Genomic DNA, 18641 nt, shown 5'->3' with positions numbered 1-18641 from the left:
GAGCCAGCTCTGATGAGTTTAAGGTCTTTGAGCCTATTCTGATGAGTGTAAAGTTCATTTACTGCCTTGCTCCTCCCCCATCTCTTCCCCCCCCCCCCCGACTCCATAAGCCCTTTCCTGTTTTTTTCATGTGGGATTTTACCCCGTGGTACCTCTGTCCTTCCCCCTCCCCAAGAGCATTCCTCTCACCCTAAAGATGTCATCATGGGGCAGCTAGGTGACACAGGGGACAAAGCATCCACACGGGACACAGGTTGAATCAAGCCCAAATCCAGCCTCGGACACAAGGCACTCACCCACTAAATGACCTCAGGCATGTCACCCAACTCCAACCACCCCACGAAAAGAGATAAACAAAAAATAAATACTTTGCAGATATCATCCCTTCATCATCAATTCCCACCTGTGCCCACTGTCTAAATTTATTTCTATAATCTGCCCTAATACTGAGAAAGTTCTTATGAGTTAGACGTATCGTCTTCCCAAGCAGGAATGTAAACAGTTTAACTTTTTAAGCTCCCTCTTAATTTCTTTTTCCTGTTTACATTTTTATGTTTCTCTAGGGTTTTGTATTTGCAAGTCAAATTTTCCATTAAGTTCAGGTCTTTTCATCAGGAATACCTGAAAGTCCTCTTTTTTGTTGAAGTCCCATTTTTTCCTCTGAAAGGTTATACGAATTTTTCTGGATAGGTGATTCTTGGTTATAATCCCAATTCTTTTGCCCTCTGGAATATCATATTCCATGCCCTCTGATCCTTTAATGTAGAAGCTGCTAGACCTTGTGTTATCCTGACTGTGGCTCCATAGTACTTGAATCCTTTCTTTTTGGTAGCTTGCAATATTTTCTCCTTGACCTGGGAGCTCTGGAATTTGGCTATAATATTCCTGGGAGTCTTCTTTTTTGGATCTCTTTCAGGAGGTGATAGGTGGATTTTTTCAATTTCTATTTTACCTTCTGCTTCTAGGATATCAGGACAATTTTCCCTGACAATTTCCTAGAAAATAATGTCTATGCTTTTTCCTTAATCATCGTTTTCAGGTAGACCAATAATTTTCAAATTATCTCTCCTGGATCTATTTTCCAGGTCAGCAGTTTTTCTAAGAAGATATTTCACATTGCCCTCTTTTTTCTTATTCATTTGGATTTGCTTTATTGTGTATTTGTTTCTCATAAAGTCACTAGTTTCCATTTGTTCAATCCTAATTCTTAGGCAATTATTTTTGTCAGAGAATTTTTCCATTTGGCTTTTCAAGCTGTTGATTTTTTTTCTCATGTCTTTCCTGCATCATCCTCATTGCTCTTTCCATTTTTTTCCTCTACCTGTATTACTTTATCTTCAAAATCCTTTTTGAGGTCCTCTATGGTCTGAGACCAATTCATATTTTCCTAGGAAGCTTTAGATATAGAGGCCTTGATGTTGCTATCCTCTTTTGAGGGTGCACCTCAATCTTCCTTATTGCTAAAGAAGCTCTCTATGGTTTGCAGTTTTCTCTGCCTGCTCATCCTGCCCATTTTTCACTTGACTTTTAACTCCTTCTTAGTGTGAAGTCCTGCTTCCAGGATATACTGTCCCAAGCTTCAGGCAGTCCCAAGTGTTATGATTTAATGAGGGGCATTTGCTTCACTTGCCTGACATATGCTCTGGTCTGTAAATAACCCCAGGCCAACTTGCCAATCAACCAGAAAGCAAAACTTTATGTGCTGTGGTTGCTATTTTCGATGAGTCTCCACCCCTCCCCCCACCTGGGTTGCCACTGCTCAAGGTTTCTTCTTGGTTCCCTGCTGGGGTAGGACATCCAAATCCCCCCCTTAGCTCCTGTGTACATTCCCATAGACTCCCCTTCCCCCAGCCAGCCATTCAGCCCTCTCACCAGACTGTGAGTTTAGTTCCAGAAGATGCTGGCACTGCAGCTGATTTGGAGGCTCAGGGGTAAGTTTCTCTGGTGCAGCCGGCCAGGGCCTATACCTGTGTTGGTGTGACAGCAAGGCTGGACTCCACTCCATGTCTGGCTTCCCCTTCTGCTGAACTTCCAAGTTGTCTTTAGCTGGAAAATTATCTCAGTTTTCTTTTTATGGGCTCTGCTGTTCCAGGAGTTGTTTTCTGGCTGTGTTTGTAGGTTTTTGGGGGGTAATTGTGTCAGAAAGTCTGAGTGGTTACTGCCTTTCCTCTGCCATCTAACTAATTATTTTTACTACCTATATGCCAAATTCAGTTTTTTTTTCCTTTTCACACCCTACCTGCTGAAGGAATATAAATATAATCAGTCTCCTGTCTTAAATTTCAGTGGGTCACCCCATACTAGTTAAAACTTTCATCGAGTCCAACCTCCAGACTATACATAAGCAAAAAAACAAAAAAAAATCCCCAAAACACAAAAGCCCCCTGAAATTTAGAAGAGGGTCTCAAGAGTTAAGAGTCCTTGATTCAGGCATATAGAATTGTAAGGGCCCTTTCAAATGGTGAAATGAGAGATTGTTTGTAAAGCACTTAGTATAGTGACTGGTGCATAGTAGGTGCTATATAAATGATTATTCCTTTCAGCCTATCCCATCCCCCTTTGTAGGTCATCCAGTACAATCCTCTCATTTTCCCTAGGTAGAAACTGTGTCCCAGAAAGCTTAGGTAACTTGCCCAAGATCATACAGATGTGAATTTGATATGTTAAACCCTAGTTCCTGGCAGAGCTGGAACCTGTGGTCAGATCTCCTGACTCACAATCCAGAAATCTGCCTACTTCCCACATTTTCCTTTTTTTTTTATTACTTGTTCCTTTCCTTAACCGTTTTTTTTTCCCTGTGGGGGAAGTATTTGCTTTATTGTTTTTATTGAATAGTTCTACATTCTCCACACCTCATTTACAAAGCAAGTAAGAAAGATGTTTAAATTTCTCTTAAAAAAAAAAAAAAGAAAGAGTGGGGGCAGCTAGGTGGTGCAGTAAATAAAAGCACCAGCCCTGTATTCAGGAGTATCTGAATTCAAATCTAGTCTCAGACACTTGATACTTACTAGCTATGTGACCCTGGGCAAGTCACTTAACCCTTATTGCCCCACCAAAAAAAAAAAAAAAGAAAAGAAAAGAAAGAAAGAAAAGTAATAAACAAAAGGGAATTAAAAAAAAAAACATAAATCTGCATTTATTTTAGTAGCCAAAACCTGATATTGTTTCATCTTTTGGAAACTAGTGAGTGACCTTTGATAAAAAAGCTTCCCTACCCTTCACCTTGTTTTTTTTTAGGAAGCAGGTTGGGGGGGGGGGTAGCAGGGGAACCAAGGAGATTTTAAGAATTTCCTTTGACAGAGAATGGCCATTGCCCAGGTCTTTTTATATTTGCAAGATTAAAGAATCCATTTGAGGTATAAGAGCCCAGCATATTTGGCTCATCTGCCCAGGCCCTGGAGTGGAAATAGTGTGAAAGATATCAGTACTTGAATGTCAGAAAACCTGTAGCCAGGGAGTAGGAAAGTGCTTGAGAATATCAACCTGTCGAAACAACCCAGTGTTTCGAAAAGGATCAAAACTCATCATTCTGTGCCACCAGCTGTCACTGCCATAGACTTGTAGAATCTTAGGGATAGATGGGGCATTAGACACCATAAGGTTAGAGCTTTAGAGCTAAAAGCTTAAAAGTCAAGTCCAATTTCCTCATTTAAAATAATTTTTTTTCCAGCAAACAAAAATCTATTTTCTTTTCCATCCCAATTTTTTAAAAAAGAAAAAAATATAACAAATATGTTATAATAATATTATATCCCATAATATTATAACATATTTGCTTATTTATTATAACATTATATATAATATTACATTATTTTATATAATGTTATATACCATGTTATGTGTTATATATAAAATAATGCAATATTATATGTTATAATAAATAAATCTCTTAAGAGCTTTTTAAAAAACAGCTTTCTTATAACAAATATGTATAGTCAAGCAAAGGGTAGCTAGGTAGTACAGTGGATAGAGTGCCGAATCTGGAAGACCTGAATTCAAATCTGACCTCAGACACTTAGCAGTTGTGTTACTCTAAGCAAGTCACTTAACCCTATTCGCTTCATTCAGTTTCCTCATCTGTAGCAGAAGAAAGTGTTAAAACATTCCAGTATCTCTGGGAAGAAAACTCCAGATGGGGTCACAAAGAGTCAGACGTGACCGAAATGACTATATAAGAACAGAAATGGTCAAGCAAAACAAATTCCCACATTGACCCTGCCCAAAAACCAAAAAACCAAAAACATGTATCTCCATCTGCACCCTGAGTACATCACCTTTCATGTGGGGTGGGGGATAGCCTGGCTCATGATGAGTCCTCTGGAATCATGCCAACCCCCTCATTGCATAGATGAGAAAACTGAGGTCCAGGGAAGGTAAATGATTCGACGGAGGTCACCCAGATAGCCAGTGGCAGAGCTGTGATTCCTATCCATATCCTCTGCCTCTGAATCTAGCTCCTTTCCCAGTGGATCATGTTGCTTTCATGATCATCTGATCTAACCCCTCCTTTTAGAAATGAGTCCCTAATTGCTGTCCAGGGTCACTCAGCAATCAGATCAGTAACAGAGCTAGGAGTTGAAACTTGGCCTCTTGTTTTTCAAGCCAGTTCTGTTTTTTTAATTAACCAGGATGTAAAACCATTATAGAGCTGGGCAGGATTTAAGGAGATCTTCTCATCCAGCCTCCTCATTTTTAAAGATGAAGATACAGAGTCTTAAAGGTGGGATGCAGAGGATGCAGAGGGGAAGTGACTTAGGAGTTGGGATTGGAATAAATCTCTTGATGATCACGTCTTTTTTATCAGAGAGATAGGTGGATTTATTCACTTGGCATCTTCCTTCTAGAAACACTTTACAGATATCTCCCATTCCCATCCCCTTGCAACCTTCTTGTTAAGTTAGCCTAGTCAGAATACAAATAAAAAAGCAATAATATCACAGTAGGGTGAAACTGAGGATTACATGGGAAGCAAATTAGAGAAAGGGCAGGAGGTGGCACCATGGATGTCAGACCTGGAGTCAGGAAAACTCATCTTCCTGAGTTCAAATCTGGCTTCAGACAGTTGCTAGCTGTATGACCTAGGGCAAGTCACTTAACCCTGTTTAACTCAGTTTTCTCATCTGTAAAAGGAGCTGGGGAAAGAAACCACTCCAGTGTCTTTGCCAAGAAAACCTCAAATGGGCTCATGAAGTCAGACACCATTGAACAACAACAGAAACAAAAATATGGTAAAAATAAGGACAGCTGTCCCTATGGGTCAGAAAGTTCTGGGTATTAATTCTGCTTCTGACATATACTAGTTTTGTGAAACTGAGGCAAGTTGCTTAACCCCTCTCTCTGTGTACCCAGGCAACTATAAATAAACTCTAAGACTAGAAAACAAAGACTGTAAATTGCACAGAAGGTGCCTACACTCATTAGCAGAGGGAGTTGCCTCCTCTGGGAGATTCTGCTAATGAAATCATATATCTGCAGCAAACACACATTTGTATTGTAGAGATAGACTTTCATATTCCTATATATACACATAGATAATCTACATAGGTATTTATATATATATTCGTTGAGTTAGTGTTCTCTTCCCCTTTTGCCTCTTTGTATGGGTGCAAGCAGATTGGCACACAGTCTCAGAATCATGTCGACTGAACCACTGCAGGCAGGGTTCAGTTTAGGACAAGTTATGTTCAGTGCCCCCCCCTCTTCTCTAGTCCCATTTCTATTCAGACAAAATCTAGAGTGCTGCTGTGGCCAGCTAGCCAGCTCTAGTCTCTTCTGAGGGAGGTGCTAGATGGTGGCAGGGGTCCTGAGGTAAATGTTTGTTGGATGAATGAATGAAGAAAGGAATGTGAACCTCAGAGCTTTTTTTGGAATCAGCTGGCAGAGCCACAGAAGGAAGGCTTGCCCTTCAGCCTCCAGGAGTACTTGCCTCTAGCAGGCTGGCTGTGTGTGGGAGTGAGAGGATGGGGGTGGGGGGGAGGGAGGGTTCCCAGCAGCCTAGGAATGGCTCTGCATGCAGATGAGCTCCTTCCATTTATCTAGCTTAAGCTGTCACTTAGAGAACAACCCCTCATCCTACAGGGCATGTATTTCTTGAATCTTATAGCTAAATCACTAATGATCTCTGAGCATGGTCCCATATGATTAGCTTATATTTTGGTTTAAGTATAAACATAATGCCTAGAGATGGATTAACCCCCACGCCCCCCCCCCCAAAAAAAAACACAAAACAAAACAAAACAAAACCCTTTTCTAATCACCATCATCAATAACAACTATCTGTTCCCAGAATTGAAAGGGACCTCAGAGGGCATCTAGTTCAATCCATACTTAATGAGGAGTCCTCTAAATATACTCAGTTACCTAAATTCTTCTAGGCATGGCAAAGAATATGGAAGGACATATATAATTTTTTTTTAGCAAGAGAGGATTATTAGTAGTGAGAGAAATGATTATTTAAAAACAAATTATGGTGGAGATCCAGGTTTGTTTATTTTTTCCCTGCCTAGATTTTCATTCTCTACTAGGCCAAGCCAGCATCTGAAGAATTTTGTTGATGGATGAAATTGCCCACATCCCCTGGGAACATGCCTTAAGATCCTGGGTGGGAGCTGTTGCCCCACCCTTTTGTCTAGATTGCCCTAGGCAGGGGTAGTCTGGATAAGAGATAAGTCTCTTTGACCAAGGCTGAGTGATCAGAGTCAAGGCCCCCAGATGCTTATTAGAATAAGCCCACCTCTCATTATAATATTCATTCTCTCACTACTTGTTAACCAATCAGAGGTGATTTCCATCCTCAGGAATGCCTATTCTTCCAAGGGCATATAAACAATGAGTGCTTTCCATGAGGGATCTTTAACATTCTGGACTCCCGCTGACTATGTTTATTAATTGTTGCTAGCATGGTTAATAAAATGATTAATTTCCCAGAAACCATGTCTCTTGAACTTTTTATATGTCATAGTTGTCAATTCTAATGTTCCTTGATGCCTTAGAAAAAAATCCAGTGGTACAACATATAATTCCCACTGAGCTTTCCATCATCATCATCATCATCATCATCGTAACAACTGATATTTAAATACATTTAAAGTTTCCAAAGTGCTTTCCATAGTTCATCTCATATGATCCTTATACAACTAACTACTCTGTGAGATAGGTGTTAGTTTTGGGGGTGAGAAAACTGAGACTCAGGGAGGGGATGTGAATTGTTCATGCTTATCTGAACAAGTGAGTATCTGAAGCAGAATTCAAAATTCTTTTTAAGGACTGTAGCCTTTCCAGTACCTTTGTTCAGTCATTTTCAGCTATGTACAAATCTTAGTGACCCCATTTGAGATTTTCTTGGCAAAGAAGTATTGGATACTAGAGTGGTTTGCCATATCCTTCTCCAGCTCATTTTATAGATGAAGAAGCTGAGGCAAACAGGATTAAGTGACTTGACCAGAGTCACACTGCTAGTAAGTGTTTAAGGATAGACTTGAACTCAGAAAGATGACTTTTCTAACTCCAGGTCTGGTGCTCTAGCCACTTCACCACCTATTTCCACTAGATTACAGAGATTTAAATTCAGAATGGATGGGGGCAGCTAGGTGGTGAAGTGGATAAAGCCCTGGCCCTGGATTCAGGACGACCTGAGTTCAAATCCAGCCTTGGACACTTGACACTTACTAGCTGTGTGACTCTGGGCAGGTCACTTAACCCTCATTGCCCAGCAAAAAAAAAAAAAAAAATCAGAATGGATGCCTGCCTGCTGCTTACTGACTTAGAAAGCTGCAAATTAACATCATCTGTGTTTTATCATATTTTTTGTTTATTTTAGTTAACATTTTTTCAATTACACTTTAATCCGGTTCAGGATTTACTCAGGGGTCTGTTTGGGGGAAGGAGCTTGATAATGTTATGTTGAATTGAATTAAATGAAAAAACATAAAGTGAAAGGAAGACAAGATCATTGATGATACAGAAAAAAAGACAAGCATTAATTCTAAATTCAAAAGAGTCATACTTTATTACCAATGGGCCCAAGAGAATTAGGAAAATATTCCCAAAGAAGATTTCATAAAAGAGCCAAATTGGATGAGTTTACCCTAGGTCAAAACTCTTTTCAATGCAGTTCAATACAGGAAACCTATAGTAAGTACCTGTTATCTGCATGGCTAACAGGATCTGTTCTTTCCACCATAGTGGGCAAAAAGTTAGCTTCAGAGACAGAGTGATCTGGATTTTGCTCCTTCCATGGGCCAGACGGGTGACTGCAACTTTTCAGTGCCCCTGGCACCTTGCTAAGACTGACTATTGCTAAGCATGTGCATGTTGGCATTGGCAGAGGGATGTTACGACATGGGTGCTACTGGGGACACAAAGATGAAATCAGATGACAACATCATTGTCCCCGAGGAAGTCATAGTTTAGAATATCTATATTTAGCATCATAGTTCTAGAGTTAGAAAGGGCCTCAGAGGCCATCTAGATCAATCTTTTAATTTAGCAGGTGAGAAACTTCATTTCAGAATAATATAATGTACTAGCTATGTGACCCTGGGCAAGTCACTTAACCCCAATTGCCCTGCAAAAACACACACACACACACACACACACACACACACACACACACACAAAACAAACAAAAAAACCCCCACAAAAAACCAGAATAATATAATGACTGTTTCAAAGTCCTATAGGCAGCCAGGTGGCTCAGTGTTTAGAGTGATGGCCTCTGGAGTCTGGAAGACCAGATCCTGCCTCTGACTTGCTCTGTATCCCTAGGAAAGTCACTTAACCTCCAACTGTCTCAGGTTTCTCAACTGTAAAATGGGGATAATATAGCTCCTACCTATTAAGTTTGTTTTAAGAATTAAACAAGATAATGTTTGTAAACTGTTTTTACTATATAAATGCTAGTTGTTATTTGTAGAAAGCATCAGAATGGGATTTGAACTCTAAATTTTTTTTTTACTGTAAATCCAGAAGTTTGTTTTTTTTTTTTTTGGTCAGAGCAATGAGGGTTAAGTGACTTGCCCAGGGTCACACAGCTAGTAAGTGTCAAGTGTCTGAGTTCAGATTTGAACTCAGGTCCTCCTGGATCCAGGGCTGGTGCTTTATCCACTGTGCCACCTAGCTGCCCCCCAGAAGTCTTTTTAATGTAGCATATTGCCTTCCATAAAGTCAAAGCAAATTCTTAAACTTAAAGAAATTAGGATACTCAGGCAAGAATCAAAGAGCTTAGAATGTCTCATCCTTTTGTTTCTAATCTTAATTCCTTTTTCAACTATCTATGTCACCATGGTCAGTCAGTCAGTCAGCAAACATTTATAAAGTGCCTCCTATGCATTAAATACTGGGCTAAACTCTGGGAATGCAAAGGAAGGTTAAAAAACCCCACATAGTCCATACTCCCAAGGACCTTTCAGTCTGAGGGTGCATTACTTCACCTCTCTGGTATGAAATTCCTTTATCAATAAAATGTGGAGGTATGATTAGGTCTTGAAGATCACTTCCAGCTCTGAGTTTCTATGGTTCTGTTCTTTGTTTTTGTTCTCACTTGACCTCCTCCATAAATAGAGGAAGACAGGGGCCAAAGGCCCAGATAACAGAAACCTTTTTAAACTTGGTAATAAATATGCAAACTATAAATGTCAGCTTAGATTTATGTTGCACGCATTATATGGATGTATGGTAATTTTGTTTCTCCCCCTCCATTTTTTTTTTTAGCACAACCAAGGAAAATGCCCAGCCCAGAACTGTTCAGTGGAACCCCCTGCTTGGATGCCTGTCCATCATTGTACTGTAAGTTTGAGATTTTTGATTCCCGGTTTGATGAGGCAGAAGGCTGAGGGCTCTCATAGCCTTCCTGGTGACTTCTTGAGATTCTGCAAGAGAAGTGAAGCTTTGGAGAGGAGAGTAAATATATTATGAGAAGATAATGTATCGTACATTTCTACGGTAGAGAATCCTGTAATTTTTTTGAGACAGAGGAATAGAAGCAGGGCTTAGTTGAGCTAAATGGACTATTGATGAGTTCAATTGGATGGTCATTAAAATGGATGGGTGTTGGTTTTTCTCTCCCCTGAATTGCCTGCATATCAGCAATATTTGATATCAGAGACAGCAGAGAGGGGAACTTCACTGTCATCTCTCCCTTTGATAGGCTAATAGTGACGAGTACACTGATTTGCAATTTTCAAGTCTTCCTGGTTTAATAATAGTCTTACCAACTCTGCATTTGTGTGTAGTGTTTCATCAGAGGATCTGGAAGTGCCTTAGAAACAAATAGGTACCGTGTTATTATCCCTGTTCTACAGATGGGGAGCCTAAAGACAAAGGGAGTCAGAGGCCTGCCCAGGGTGGAACAGTGTGTCAAAGGCAGAGCTAGGAATAGATACCAGATGTCCCACCTCTCTGTACTCCCCAACTTGTTCTTCTACAGAGAGCCTCAGAGCAGGTGGAGAAAGGGTCTGAGTGGCCCACTTCTCTCTGATTGCTGTGAAAGTCAAAGTCAAATGGGTGGATTGAGCAGCAGTGATTTATTCCTTTGCACAATGTGGTTGTGTTGTTGGTAAACTACTTGTTTCCTATGAACTGGGTTGTTGGTGATTTAGGGCAGTGCATTCTAGAATTTCTTGCTTGTGGACTCTGAGCAAGGCCCATGAAGCTGACTGATGCTTTTGTCTATGAATGGCTCTTACTGGATGCTACTACAGGGTTTTGAGGCAGTGTCTCAGGGGTATTCTTTGCTTTGCTTGAATCATCTAAAGCCGCACCAATGGTAGAGGGTGAAGGGAACTGGATTTGAATTCTTCCATGGAATTGGTATTCTAATTTGTCATGTTCACTCTCCCTAATGCCTTTTGCTATATATTTAGCTCATTATCAGCTATACCATTCACTGAGTTCCTCTTAGGTTTCATTCATTGTAATTGGTGTTGGCATAAATCCTTTTAAATTTAGTTGTTCTGTCTCTGAGTATGAGTTTGGATCTCCCTTTTCTTTTCCATCCCAATTATTACTAACTGAGAAGATTGTTACTGATTCTTGTTATTTTTTTTGTCTTGGTTCTAGAAGGGCAGATCTATGCTCAAGGTGGGAGTGGGGTGGGACAAAGGAGGGGAGATTGAGCCAACAATGAGAACCTGAGAATTTGATGTGACTCTAGTCTTTGGACATACATCATCTTAGACTTTTAAGAAGCCAAGATCTTTCTGTGATTTTTGACCTCCAGGTGCTATCTCTCAAAGGGACATAAAACAATTTTAAGCACTGTCAATGTACATGACCATTTTATTGAGAATTTCAACTTCTCTGACTCATTGAAGATCTTCAGAAAAATGCAAGATGATGATATGTAGAGTGTGTTAAAGTAGGAGTTGTTTTATGTTTATGGGTTGGACTCAATGTGTGTTAATGACTTTGGCAACTCTGAAATTCTGTGATCTTCTGAATTCTCTCTATTTGCCCTTCTTTAACAATGCTGTGTAGTGAACAATGTGATGAACACCTCCAGGGGATTTTAAGTGAAAAAACAATCAAAATGAGGAGAAGAAAGATCTCCCAGAGGATATACCTTCAAAGAGACTTTCTGAAGACACAGAAGACTACAAATAGGGAGAGTGAGGGGAAGAGGCATTCTGGATGTAATGGATTATCATATTCAAAGTTATACAAAGATGAGAATGAACAAGGAAGGAAGCAGTGTGGTATGATGGAAAAAGCAATGAAATGGAATTTCGGGGTTTGTCCTTGCTGTGCAGTTATAAGTTAATTACCTCTCTGCTAAATCTCAGGTTATCTATCTGTCTATCTATTGATTTATCTAGCTATTCATTCATTCATTCATTAATTCATTTATTGATTGATTGATTGAAGAAAAGTAGGTTGGACAAGGTGAGGTTTAAGGTCCCTTTTTAGGTCTAATATTCTATCATAATTTGTGTTTAATATGGAAGGCTGTCCATTTATCTATCCAACCATTCCTTCCTCTGTTCATCTGTCCAACTGTCCATCCATCCATCCATCCAAAGATATTTATTCACTACCTCCCTATGAATTCCACTCATTATTCCGTGTTCTGCTCTCTGAAATAAAGCAGAGTAAATCTAATCTTTCTTCCATGTAACAAACCTACAACTACAGTACTGATGATGGTGATAACAACAATAATAACAACAACAGCTAGCATTTATCCAGCATGTTAAGGTTTTAAAGCCCTTTACATATGTTATCTCCATGTTACAGATTAGGCAACTGAGGCCGAGATGACAAATGACATGGCCAGAGTCACAGAGCTATTAAGTCTCTGAGGTAGGATTCAAACTCAGGTCTTCCTCACTCCAAACCCAACATTGCACTGGGTCACCTAGTTGCCTCCTTCATAGGGGAACCAAAGATCACATAGGGGTGGTGGTATCCTTAGAATCATCACCAGATCTCTCATGTCATGTGTTATATTATGGGACAGTTAGGTGGTGCAGTGGATAGAATGCTGGACCTGGACGTAGGAAGACCTGAGTTCAAAGACAGTCAGATATTTAGTGTGACTCTGGGCAAGTCACGTAAACTTTTTGTTTGACTCACTTTGCCCATCTGCAAAATGGGGATAATAATGTCAGCTACCGCTTAGGGTTGTTGTGAGGATCCAACGAGATGATATTTGTAAAGTATCTATCACAGGGAATGCCTGATACATTGTAAGTACTATATAAAAGTGTTTATAATAATAATTATAGTTGTCATCATCATCATCAGTATCATGTTTCTCTCTTATTAGAGCACTCTAGGTGGAGTTAGGTTGAACACTTGTTTGGCAAGTTGTACAGGGAAGATGCTTATGCATGTCAAGGTTGGACTTGACCAGGCTCTGAGATCACCTCCAACTGTGAGATTCTATGATTTTGTCTTCTACAGCAGGAAGACTACTTCAGAAATCCTTCCAGGAATACCACCTCTCTGGAGGATTCCAGGAAGAGGACACTGTCCTATTTTCCCATATGGGCCACAGTAGCAGTAGTGAGGCAGCCAGGTCCCTGAATGTGGCATTTGGTATATTCCAGAGTAATTTTTCTTCTAGTTCATTCACATCATTTTTAACATTTCCCACCATCATGTCTCTCATATAATGAATGTCACATCTTTTTTTTTTTTAAATGGAAAAATCAATAACAGAGGCTTCTATTAGAAAAGCAGGCGAGGGGCTCTGTAGCAATTCTCACTGTTTCAGCGTATTCTTACAAATAGACACACATTACCAGGGTAGAGACCAAGGCCCTCGCATTGTTGTCAGTTGGTACAGTGTGTTGATGACCATTGTCTTGATTATTATGTTAGAGTTATTATTGGTTTTTAAACATATCATAAGGTGTACAAAACCCGCAACCACACACAGCCCTTGCTCTTCTTTCAGCGGCATGAATTCTAGTGGGGGCTTGACATAAAAACAATAACATATCTGCCTGTCTCTTTGTTTTGCCTGTGAGCATCAGGCCCATTGAGCTAAATATGTCCTGGTGCTCTTCTCCCTGGGTCATTGTTTCCAGACTCACCTTAATCATTGGATATTCTAATCATTCTCATTATTCAGGATAACATTCTCACATCACCAACATTAACAATGTAAAACTAAGGATGTAGGACATCTTTGAATGATCTTATTTTGGGGGGGGCATCCTGAAAATTATATAGTCTGGGGTCCTAAATGGGCACCCAACTGCAATTATAGTCCATTTGGCATGACAGGTTGCAGCATGTAGGTAGGATATGAATTGTGAATTGTGTGGTATAATGGAAAGAATTATAAGGATGAGTGAAAGGAGAACCAAGAGATCATTGCATATGGTAACAGCAATATTGTTTTAAGAACAACTTTGATCAAATAAGTCATTTTGGCTATTATCAATACCTAAATTAACTACAAAGGACATGGGAAGGAAGTTGCTATCTGCATCCAGCGAAAGAACTGAAGTATGTACAGAATGATTTTACACACACACACACACACACACACACACACACACACACACACACACACACACATTTGTTTCTAGTGGAAGCCATCTCTAGGGCAGTGGCAGGGGTGGCGGGGAGAGAAAAAAAGGAAAAGAAAGTTACAGGATAACTTTATTATATATTTAAAAGAAATAGTAAGTTGCACATAATAGATTTGCAGTTTCATTTGCAAAAACAGTCTTCCTGCTCTGTGACTGTGGTCAATCCTTAGCCCCTTTGGGATTCAATTCTTTTATCCATAAATAGGGACAACTATACTTGTACCACCTATCTCAGAGGGTTGTTGTGAGGAAGGTGGTTTTTTAAATGATAAGACTAATATAAATATGTGTATGAGAGAAAGTGAGAAGAGGAGAAAAGAGCAGATGGAAGGGGAGGGGAGCTGAGGAGAAGAGAAGGGAGGAAAAGTGTGGAGAGGAGAGGAGACACACTGGGTGGTATAGAGAGCTAGACTTTGAGTCAGGAAGAACCAAGTTCAAATTCTGCATTAGACATATATTAGTTGTGTGACAATGGGCAAATCATTTAACTTCTCTTAACCTGAGTTTACTCATCTCTAAAATGGAGAAAATAATAGCACCTAACCATGTCCCTTCCTCTCTCTTCTCCCCTTCCCTGGAGGAGCTACAGAGAAGAACTCCCTAGAAGAACAAGAGTAAAATGTTATCAGGGAATTGTATGATAAGAAGAAAAAATGGCTCAGTTATTTGACAAGAGGTTTCAATGGTACCTTCACAATGTTAGAGGAAAGTAAGGATGGCAGCCAACACAATAACACCCTTGATAAAATTATGGGAGGTTATGGACAAGGGTTGCAAAGGAAAAAAAGGCATGGATGAATTGCAGTCTTCATTGCTTGAGATCCCCAACTTTATGAAATTACAAATCCATTTCAGTGTGTGTGGGATGTCCATAAAGTTACATATATACAAATAAGGCTAGGTAGATACATTAATCACATTTATAGAGATGAAATTTGTTGATAGGGAGAGAGGGAAAAAAACCCACAACCTATTGCTAGTCACAAATCCCTGCTCTCAAATCTGACTTTCACACTTGTCCGCTGGGTCCCTCCAGAAAAGTAAGTCACTGTAGTTTCCCCCTTCCACTCCTAGTTACCTTATCTATAAGATCTGGAGATCATACTTAAACTCTCTACCTCAAGGTGTTTTGTTGAGGAAAGTACATAGTGAACTATAAAGCATTGAAGAAATATTTTTTTTTTTTGGAGGGGAAGCATTATTCTGGGATAAGGAAGAACTTTTGAAAAAAAATGAGCGTTCTCTCTATTATCCTATTTGGCCAGGATAGCATAGGGACTGGACCTTGCCTGGAGTACTTGACTTGATTTGTCCAGGGTCACACAACCAGTATGTGTCTGAGGTGAGACTTGAACCCAGATCATCATGGTTTCAAGACTTGCTTTCAAAATAAGAAAGCCTCCACATCTTGAATGCTCTTATTTTCCATTGTAAGAGTGAGGGTCGACAGAATCAAGCAATCAATTATTCTTTAAAATAACTAATAAAATGATGTAGTCTGAAAAAAAAAAAGACTTGCTTACTTCACTATACTACTGCTGTCTATATGGGACCAATAAGTTCAGATAAGAGAAAGGGTAGAGGGAGGCTGTTGGAACTAGAATATTCTCTTTGCATTTGCCCATGTGGACTTGATGCCACTTTTGACCTGCATTACAGAATCTGTATGGCATCCCAGATGTGCATTCCATGGAGTCAGCCACAGAAAGGAAAAGAAAGCTGGGAAATGCAATGTTTTATATGAAGAGCAAAAAAGAGGCCAATGTTGCTGAAATATGGCATATGTGGAGGGGAGTAAAGTGTAAGACTGGGAGGGCATAAACGGAATAGTCAGTCAAAAGACATTTATTAAGTATCTACTATGGATGATCTAGGCACCATGCTAACAAGTCCTTTACAGATTCTCCCATCCGATCATGAAAACCTGGGGAGGTAAGTGCTATTATTATACTAACTACACATTTGAGGAAACTGAGGCAAACAAAGGTTACATGCCCAGGGTCACACAGCTAGTAGATATCTGAGGCTACAAATTCCAGGTCCAGATCTCTGATCCCACTCTACTAAGTAAGCCAAGGGGAAAAGCCTTGGGGGACTACCCTATTTAGGGTCTCGGATTAAGGGGGACATGCTTTTTTCAGATGCTGAGGGGAGAGAATTGTCTATTTTCATTGTTCAGTAGAGGAAATGAGATGAACAGCCATAGAAACCTGAGATGTATCCTATTAGGTTCACTACTTGGGATAACTGTATTTAGAGATGGAAGAAAACTTAGAAGTCATTTAATTTAACCCCCTCACTTTATTTTTTCCCCCTCACTTTAAAGATGAAGAAAATCTTGCCACGACCAGCCTAACAGCACCGTGAAAGAGAGCTGAAGCCAATCTCCTAGAAAAATTCCATGTCCTCTCTTATGACACTCTTTGGATTAAAGGACACAGCTGTTCTTTGGAGTCTAATGTACAGGAAAAGGGGAAGGCAGGGCCTAACAAATGGGGCTACAGTTGCTTCTTAGGATCCAATCAATGTCAAGAAACATTCATTAGGTGTCTACTATGTATCAGTCACAGGGCTAGGTGTTTGGAATTCAGAGTGGAAAATTCAGGAATCTCTTAGAGAGCTTTAATTCTGTGGGGGATGGGGTTGGGAACGAATGAATAAAACAAAAGCATTAATTAATTAGTTAACTATTAATTATTTTTATATACAAAAGCACCCTGCTAAACACAGAGATAGAAACAGAGAAATAAGAATATCCCTGCTCTCAAAGAGGAGTTCACATTGCGATGGGGAGACGACACAAATGGAAGTTTCCAGCTCCAAGTCAGGTGGAAAAGTTCCATGGCCCTTAGGGTGCAGCAGCAAAGCAGATGGTCAGAGGCCTCTTCTTTGTCATTTCCATTGAAACTCATATTAGTCTCTAATGTAAAAAAGTTTTACAATGCCAGGAAATTTGGTAGCAAAAATGTATGCATGTAAAATATATGTAATATAAAGGGAAATCTAAGGTAAATAGAAAGCAGGCGGTAACATAAAGGAGGTAGAGGGGGAATTAGGGAAAAGCTTCATGGAAGAAGTGCTCCTTGAGCTGAATTGGAAAGAGAACTCTTTGTTATTCTGTTGTGCATCAATAGGGTTGTACCTTGGGCACTTTGGAGTGAACTTCATGCCATCCTCCAGGAATCAGTTTGTCTTAGTCATCAGCCCTGTCACCAAGGACATTGCTTTTGAGGGCTTGCCTTCTTCAAAATATATCATTTCAGATTCTGAGTCTAAAAATCTCTTCTGCAGTAAAGTTGCTTTGGATTCTGCCAAGTAATGAAGGATGGGGCAGAGCTGAAGCATTAGCGGTCTCCAGGTTTTGTTCTGTCCTCAGTTTAAAATTGGGGAATGTTCTGTAAAGTAGTCAGGTGGGTGCTCTGTTGTTATGTCTCTGTCTATCTCTTTTCCTTTTTTCCTCCATTACTGTAGGAGGGGAAAGGCAGGAAGTTCTGAGGGGGCTAGTACTGTAATAGTGCTGTAATCTCTAGCATAATGTTTACTGTGTGAGAGATATATACAGATCTTAACAAAACTGCTCAATAGTTTTTTAACCTGTAGCATATCCAGAATTTTTTTTCCCCACAGAGAAAGGTTCATGGGAAATCTTCCAATCAATGTGTTAGACTAGCTGACCCATGGGTTCTCTTAAAGCTCTTAGTCTGTGAGCTTGTGACCTAAAGGGGGGCTGTCCCTGTTGAATATCGATGGCAATGCTTCCATTAGCTGGAGGTCATTTATCTGAAATGATGTCCTTAGTTATAGCCTTAGACAGTAGCTTCAACTCGTAGGGACACAGCCAAGATCTTGGATTGGCAAATTCGGCAAATACAGTATGCAGAACTTGAGAGGATATGTGGAATTGATATAGCAGCAAGTACACCACTTTTGTCCTGGTGGCATTTGCATTCTTGTAGGGAGATGTGGCTTACATAGAGACAACTGTAGTAATTCTTTCAATAAGCATTTATTAATGGACCGGGCAGTGTGCTAAGCATTTGGGATACAAAGAGAGACAAAAACATGATCCCTGCCCTGAGGGACCTCACATTTTAATAGGAAACAAATATAAGTAACTTTATATACAAGATTGAAACAAACAAAAAACATGAGTGGCCAAAGTCTGTCATAAATATCTTTCACCAAAACTTTTTTTTTTTTTTTGGTAGGAAATTCTCTAACTAAGCCTTTACTCAGATCCTTCTCACTCTTGTTTCACACTTTGCTAACCAATCCTGGCAATCTCATTTCCCAGCACATGGAACACTAGAAATAGCAAGCAGAAGGTTGAAAAAGCCATGCTGCTAGAAAAAAGACATCAGCAGCAAGGAGAAGGCTAGGCAAGACAACAAACATTTAATAAGCACTTACTATGTGCCAGGTACTAGGCTAAATACTGGGACTATGAATATAAACAAAAAGGACAGTCCCTCCCTTCGAGGTGATTCTATTTTAATAGTAGGATACACAACACAAAAGTGGGGTGGGGAAGAAAGATGGTGGTAAAATTCAAATTCTCAGAAGCACAGCCTGGAGAGGAGTGAAGGTTGGCCAGCCTGTACC

General features: G+C 39.9%; 1 protein-coding gene across 3 annotated transcripts in view; it reads left to right on the top strand.

Moving 5' to 3' along the window:
• Positions 1-18641, top strand: part of DLG2 (discs large MAGUK scaffold protein 2) — a 2692860-nt gene that overhangs the window by 571438 nt on the left and 2102781 nt on the right. For all 3 annotated transcript variants that reach the window (XM_043992745.1, XM_043992737.1, XM_043992735.1), the window contains one exon: positions 9712-9786. In XM_043992745.1, the coding sequence (XP_043848680.1) occupies positions 9712-9786 (75 nt within the window). The remainder of the gene's footprint in view (positions 1-9711; positions 9787-18641) is intronic.

This window comes from Dromiciops gliroides, chromosome 3 (assembly GCF_019393635.1).
Source record: "Dromiciops gliroides isolate mDroGli1 chromosome 3, mDroGli1.pri, whole genome shotgun sequence".
In the NCBI taxonomy this organism is placed as follows: domain Eukaryota; kingdom Metazoa; phylum Chordata; class Mammalia; order Microbiotheria; family Microbiotheriidae; genus Dromiciops; species Dromiciops gliroides.
The sequence above is the reverse complement of the archived record's forward strand: the minus strand, read 5'-3'. Positions and strand labels throughout refer to the sequence as shown.